Raw genomic sequence first — 7,448 nt, 5'->3', positions numbered from 1 at the left:
AAAAAATAGCTCAAACAGCTTCTTATTTCACAATGGGTGACCAGGACCGTGTCTTGGACGCGGAAGGGTGGCAGGAAGAGGCCCAGAGCGTCATCAACGACATCAAAGACCACGTAAAAACCATCCAAGTTTCCCAAGCCCTGGAAAGCTGCAACTCTCGTATTTTCCTGAACGTGGAAACGCTGGAGGGGCAAAAATACACTTTCGAGCTCACCGTACACGGATTCAGGTTCTGCGGCAAGGATTTCGACCTCAACGACTGGGATAACGGGGACTACTACGAGACCCCTTATGCCCTCCTTAATTCCGTCAGTGCAAAGTTCAAAGAGGCTTTTGTTGATGTTTTGTTTAAGAAATTAGCTTATTGCAAATAGTCAATATTAGCATTGATGTGTTATTAACAAAACATGTATTTCAAGAACAAACAGAGAATTATTTAAGTAAATAGTATATAGAATTTCCCTGTTTTTAGGAATTTTATTGACAGAGGTAATGTGGCAACGGTGCTGAGGGGTATTATAGTTGGCAGATGTTTGTTTTTTTTTTAATAGTCTTCAAATAAAATTTAACCAAATTAAAATGTATCAAAATTCAATATTCGGTATCTTTAAGGTAATAAAGTTGATAAAGACAATTAATGTATACTTCTCAAATTTGACAATGTATCTTTAATCATTGCCTCATGGTGGCGCTCTCTCTCGCAGTCACCTCACACTTACAGAACCAATCAGCTGATTGTGAGTTTAGACATTGACAACCATTGTTATTCATTTTAAGCGAATTTCCTCGTATTATGAGACTATTTTCGCGATAAAAACGATGATAAAGCGTCGTTGACCGCTTAAGTTCGGTAAGAAATGAATATTAAACTCCGTTCTTCCGTATTCCGAGATAATCACGGCCGCTACTAACCAGTTAGGGCGTAAACTACACCAGGGTCACCAAGAGGACCTTTGTCACTTTCCAATCTAAATTCTGGACTTTAGAATGGGTTTTGTATGGGTATTTTCCTAGAGGTAAGACTGTAGAATATCCTTAATGATATAGCAATAGACTAGTTATTGCTAGGGAAGCCATAGTACTGTAGAAACAAATTGAGAGCCCCTTTGAAAGGGCTTGCTAAACTTGGTGTTTACTAATTCAAGTATCAGTCATGCTTTGTTTATAACTAAATCTCAGCGTAACTAAATAATAAACATCATTTACCAACTTTCCTGTTATTACATTTAAATTTATTTTTAAAATAAACAGGAAATTTTCATAACTTTGTTCCCCTCTCTCATCCTATAACCTATGCACTCTGCATGGTAATTACTAATTAATCCAGTGATTTATGGCTCCCCATGACTCCCAACACTGCCATTTTTTTTGAACCATTAAATATCAGCAGTGAAATTCAATTAAATTATTTCAACTGGCATTGAATATCTTTTGGGTACATTAGAGAAGTCAAGGTGTCACCTTGTTTATTGTTATAGTCAAATTACTTATTAAAATATTTTGACGTCCCTTGGGACCTTATATAATATTTTCTGGGTAATAAAAATAACCTCTCCAAGTCCTATTTTTAGGACTTAGTTCCAAAATCTCTCAACTAACCAGCTGAGTGTAATATCACAAAACACATTGCCCTTCCTCATTCTGGGCCCATGGGGTCACAATCATTGTTTATCATTGTCACATATACAATTATTAACACTGGCTTATAAACAACAATATAATTCTGCAATAATTATTAAGGAGCAGCAGTGTAATGTTTGAAAGGTTATCAATAATAATACTCCCTCTGATACACTATTAATTCATAGAAGAAAGGTTCTTTATTCAAGACAGTTTGCTCTTAGCCTGCAGATTACATATTAGACATTTAAAGATACATTTTTAGTTCAATTAAACATGACTCAGCACCTTGGCTTCAGTAGTAAATAGCTCATGGTGATTATTCATTATTTACTGCACTAATTGGTTTTCTAGTACTTAATAATTACTATGAGTGCAAGCGAACTTGGCTATCATTTGTAGGTTAGCTGCCATGGATAGCCTCCATGTGACTGCCACCCAACAGGTTGCCACCAGCAAAACCTCCAGTCGTAGTACCTCCCCTGCTAGACATGCTACTGTGGAGGACAACAAGACCTTTCACCCTCACCATGTTAAAAGTCTCAGCCATGGCTCAGCTGAAAGTAGTAAGAGCCATGAAGGCAGGCCCTCACGCCACAAAAGCCCCACTCAATTGGTCAAAAGCCACCTTGATCATAATTCCACTACTCTTGATGATTCCACAGCTCTACTGGCCAATGTGTCTCAGGACCCAGATGTTTTGGACCTCTATCCAGCCTCCTTCATTTCCAATGGTTCTGGCGAAATTAAGGAAGATGAAACTGATTTTGGAGTCCTGATGGATGCCAAAACCAGTGCTGTGCTTGAGAGATTGGGAAGTAAAATTGTCAGGGTGAGGGATTTGATCAAAATGGAGCAGAAATTGAGAGATGGTAAGTTTAAGCAAAAATGTGTTAAATGCATCAAGTTTATTTTGTAAAATGTTCCATGTGAAAAGATAAAATAAATTTTGTACAATTATACTAAAATGGTAATCCTGCACCTTCTTACAACCTCCCTCTCTCATGTATAGATAATGTGAATGAATACCTAAAACTAGCTGGCAATGCTGATAAACACCAGGTTCAGAGAATCAAGGCAGTGTTTGAAAAAAAGAACCAAAAGAGTGCTCAGACCATTGCACAGCTACAGAAGAAACTGGATGCATACCAAAAGAAGGTACATGATGTGGAGAAGGGGATTCAGAGCCATCGTCCTCCTAGGGAAGTGCTGAGAGACATGGGACAAGGATTAAAGTGAGAATTATTGAATTTGTTAATACAGTGGCGCCTGAAAAACTGAATACCTTTCAGGAATGTTGGGGGCAATATCAGAGACGGAATAACTGGGTTCGGAGGCTCCGTCATGTCGAAACCCAAAGAATTCGCTCATTTAATCAAAAACAAATTCGGTAGTGCCGACAACATCAGCCAACTCTCAAGTGAGTATCCCTTTGCCACTATTAAACTCAATGCATGAAAATTATTACTCTCTCCATTTGCAACGTAATCGCGGACATTTGGGCCATTAACCTAGATGAAGCAGGTAATTTAACCGCTTAATCTCTGTAAACCTGCGTAGTAATACCTAAAAAAGTGACTTTAAACACTCCCCTTCCTTAACTAATGGCACTGAACGTTTGTCTAACCGCACGCCTCTCCCCCCCCTTCTATTGGTTCACCGCGCAGCTTGGTACGTAGGGCCGGCGACCAATCAAACCACCGGATCCGAGGGAAGTTGCGCAGACAAACACGTGGCAGGCGGAGTCGAAGAAGGTTCGGGACAGCAGAAGAGCGGAACCAAGCACGGAGGGAGCGCCACGTTGCCAATGACTGCTTCCCAAAGTAGCATGCAAGGGAGACACAGCGGGGCCCAACGCAAGTTTCCTAGTGATGATGGATCCGAATGCGAGAGTAGCGTCACTAGTGAAAGTATCGGAAGGTCCGTTTTTACTAGTAGCTTTGTTTTTTTGGTTTGAGAAATAAAAGATGTTTTTAGGTATGGACATCCTCAGGAGGCTAGTATGCAGGACAGTCTTACTGAACTAGAAAAGAAGCTGAAATACTTCCAAGAGCAGCTGGATAGCTTCAGGGAGGGATTGGAAACTATCAAGAGTTTCCATACGGATATTCAGTTAAATAATCTAGCGATACAAGAGGAGAGATTCCGTACTGAGCGGCTAGAGGAACAAATTAATGATCTTACAGAGCTGCATCAAAACGAAGTGGAGAATTTAAAGCAGGCTATGGCTGACATGGAGGAAAAGGTGCAGTATCAAAGTGAAGAACGTCTACGAGACATTCATGAGATGTTAGAGCATTGTCAAACAAAGGTAAAGGATTTCTTTTTTTTTTGTTAGAGATTAATCTTATAATGTTATAGATCCAAAAAATGGAGCATCAAGCGTTGCAGCAGCAGCAGTATGTTATGCTAGAAGGCTTAGACAATTCCAATGCACGCGCGCTGGTCGTCAAGCTTATCAACGTGTTATTAACGGTGTTGCAAGTGGTACTGCTGCTGGTTGCCACGGGGGCCGGCATTATAATGCCCTTCCTGCGCACCAGGTAACACTCCTCGTCGACGAATCACGGCGTCAGTCTAAGTTTATTCTGACCCACAATATTGTTTGATCCGCAGCCCGAGCCGTACCGTGACTGTAACGGAAATAACAGAAGGTAAAACGAGCCCGATAAGCCATAACTCCAAATGGTCGTTATTGTCCCGGACCGTGTCGAAAAGCTGACCGTGTACGTATACCTTTATGGGGAGTAAACCTAGACTGACTGATTGTTTTTTAAATGGGCGTGGTGTAGTACTAACTGCATTTTTGCATCCTCAAACTATCTATGCATTGTGTTGGGTCTTAAATTTCGCGCATTTTCAGGGTGCGCATCATCACCACTGTGGTTTGCGTGGTTGCTATAGTGTTCACACTTAAGCAATGGCCGGAGGTGCGGGACATAGGCGGCCATGTCATGAAGCGGCTCAAGGACACTTTGGACCAATAGCGAAAGTGGCGCCGATCAATCAAAAATTTGTTAACGCTTTCCGAAGCGGTTTCAAGGACTCTCAGTGAGACGTGAAGGCAGCTAATTGGCTCAATTTACTTGTTTTAAAGTATGACGTGCGTAGTAACATCGAGTGTCACGCTTCTGACTGATTTTCACACACCTTATTATATTATAGTCAATTTGTGATTTGAGCGCGGTCTTGGTAGGTGGTAGGGACAAAATAGGTAGTTAGGAAACGCCCCAAACACAACATGTTCGTCCATTTCGTATATATATTACTATTGTAGCTGTTAGTAGGTCGTACATTGTAGTTCAAGCTGCACCCCCTTGAGGCCGATGCACTCATAGGTCAAGTTAAGTGACAGAGAGAAAGAGTGAGAGGTTAATTATTATTGTTGGTAGTAAACTTTGAAGATACGCGCATACTATAGTATCAACGACTTTCTCTTAATTCCCTTATTTATTCGATCATTTTCATTCGGATTATTGTTATTTATTTGCGCTCGCTCCCAGAGATTTCAAGTAAATCAATTACTTCTAGTTTTAATTCGAAACGGTTATTTTCTATGTAAGTATTTGTATTTTTGTGTATTGAAAAAGTAAAAATTTTTATTTTTATCTTGAGTATAATCGTCTTATTACCATTACAATTCCCAAAAGAAAAAGTACCTGTACAATTTGGATGACCTTTCAAGGTGGCTCAGGTGGCACTAAAAAGTTTCAGAAGAAGAAGAAAACGCCAGACGTGCAGTTAATTTCTCCATCACTGGGCAAAATATCAATAAGACGTGTGCAAGGCCACGTTTAAAAATAAATTCTAGAAACAACGTTGGCACTTGTCCCCCAATTAATTTTAAAGCAACACTATGTTGACCATATAATCAAGAAAATAAATGATTAAAAAACAATTTTTTAATCAATTTTTGATAAAATAAAAATAATTCAATGTGACGATGTTGTCTACACACCCGATAAGCTTCATTCAATAAAATCTGAAGGCTAAACATAAACTTCACTACGTTAGTTATTCGGCTTAAAGATGGTTTCTTAACATATAGTGAAAGTGCCCTTTTCTATACACGGGAGAAATTAAAAAATATCATTATTTAACGAGCGATACGATCAGTTAGTCCGGATATACAGGGTGTTAATTAAGTACGAGTAGATATTCCAAGGAACGAATCTCTGACCAAGTCCAATGCAAAAAGTTCCTACTAACATATGGTCGCGACGGCTCCGTTTAAGAGATACAGAGTGTTTAAATTTAAATTTAAATTTGGTTTTCTGTGAATATTTTTGGACGCAGATGAGTCAATCGGATGAAATTTAATATTCGCGCGTTTTTATGATGCAAAACCCAAATGTTATCTTAGTTTTTTGATTACTGATAGAGGGCGCCACTTACAGGGTTTCATCACGTCTAAATTGTCCCTAACTTTTTTGCCCCGCACTGTAGGTCACTTTTGTATTAAGGGCATTGTTGTACATTTAGTCTTATTCAAAAAAGTACTCTTGGTGAATATCTATTAAATTTCATACGATTGACTCATCTGTGTCCAAAAATATTCACAGGAAACCAAATTAAAATTTAAGCACTTCGTATCTCTTAAACGGAGCCGTCGCGACCACACGTTAACGGAAACTTTTTGTATTGGAATCGGTCAGAGATTCATTCCTTGAAATATCTGCACGTGCTCAATTAACACCCTGTATATCATCCTACACGACAATCAGTAGCAGAGTAAATCCTATTTAATGTAAACTCAGTGGAACAATCCTTACTTACGGGCATAAAAATTCCATTCAGAGGAAACATCTCTTCCATAGTGTTGACGTGTATTAAATCAATTTTAAAAAATCCTTTCAGGAGAAAGGTCGATTATGCTGTCAGTATTACACTCCTGGGGATTTATTGTAACACGATTCTTTACAAACGCTGCCAATGGACAATTTCAAAATGGCAGCGCTCATACGAACATAACCTCAAAGTCTGTCAATGACATACAATGGCTTTCGGAAATTTGACAATACCAGTGACATTAAATGATAGAATAATGGGGATCATTATTCTCGCTCGAACCGAAATTATTAAAAATGATTATTAATAAAGATACGTAGCAACGTTGATCCGACATTGATCCAAAGTGGGTGAAAGTTAGCGCGCAACCTTAGAAAAATAATACGATCTCGCTGTTGCTAATTGCGAGAGTGCGGTTTTCTCATTATCCGCACACAGTTAATTCCTAATAAAGCGAGACCAACAGCTTCCTGTTTCAATTTCCTGACTCATAATTAGTAATTTTCTCTCGGGATGCCCCTTCCCAATCAGGGAAATTTCGATCAGTCACAGCGGTTTTCGGACACCTTTAGGTCTTTTCCGCCGACTCCTAAACCCCCAAAAGTGCGCAATTAGTTACGGTGATGATGGCCGGGCGGCCAATTAAGCCTAATTTTTTTTGGGAACTTTTTTTTTTGTTTTCTTCGGATCCTAGTGCGGCAAATTAGCGGTGACCAAGGCCGCCCTAGGGTCATCGAATTAATTAAACTGCGATTTAATTACTACTGCTGTCGTTAGCTGATTTTACATGTTTGTCTGTTAATTATTAATCAAAAGATATGCACGTTTGTGATAATGAACACCGAGTAAGAATTACAACGTTGCGATGCTAATGTCAAACGAATGTGACCGCTCCGATTAATAAAAATATGGACGCGACCGAGATGGGGCGTTCGTTGAGACGTCAAAGGAAGTCTTTGTGGCGTTGCCAAACTTTGTGGGTTTTCTTTTTTTTTGCAGTTAAAAACAGGCGGCTGGTGCAAGTTTGCCGTCGATTTCAT

At 39.4% G+C, this 7,448-nt stretch overlaps 2 protein-coding genes across 5 annotated transcripts; both read left to right on the top strand.

The window, feature by feature from the left end:
• Positions 1–32: 32 nt before the first annotated feature.
• LOC136349212 (GSK3-beta interaction protein-like) lies at positions 33–374 on the top strand. Its single transcript, XM_066300612.1, has one exon. It carries the CDS (start codon positions 33–35, stop codon positions 372–374), a length of 342 nt encoding a protein of 113 aa, XP_066156709.1.
• Positions 375–720: 346 nt separating this feature from the next.
• On the top strand, positions 721–5,234 carry Dmtn (transmembrane and coiled-coil domain 2 protein Dmtn). 4 transcript variants are annotated; one of them, XM_066300692.1, is made up of 9 exons: positions 721–850; positions 916–1,016; positions 2,023–2,492; positions 2,633–2,855; positions 2,913–3,040; positions 3,288–3,540; positions 3,598–3,931; positions 3,982–4,163; positions 4,484–5,234. In XM_066300692.1, the coding sequence occupies exons 3-9, from the start codon at positions 2,033–2,035 to the stop codon at positions 4,605–4,607; spliced, it is 1,704 nt and encodes a 567-aa protein (XP_066156789.1). In that variant the 5' UTR covers positions 721–850; positions 916–1,016; positions 2,023–2,032; the 3' UTR covers positions 4,608–5,234. The 4 variants fall into 4 exon arrangements, with proteins under 4 accessions (XP_066156789.1, XP_066156792.1, XP_066156791.1 ...); XM_066300695.1 differs by adding an exon at positions 4,237–4,346 and having other exon boundaries at positions 726–1,016; XM_066300694.1 differs by having other exon boundaries at positions 728–1,016; positions 3,300–3,540.
• Positions 5,235–7,448: the final 2,214 nt, after the last annotated feature.

This window comes from Euwallacea fornicatus, chromosome 37, assembly GCF_040115645.1.
Source record: "Euwallacea fornicatus isolate EFF26 chromosome 37, ASM4011564v1, whole genome shotgun sequence".
NCBI classification, from domain to species: Eukaryota; Metazoa; Arthropoda; class Insecta; order Coleoptera; family Curculionidae; genus Euwallacea; species Euwallacea fornicatus.
Note: the sequence above shows the minus strand (reverse complement) of the source record. Positions and strands in the feature narration are given on the sequence as shown.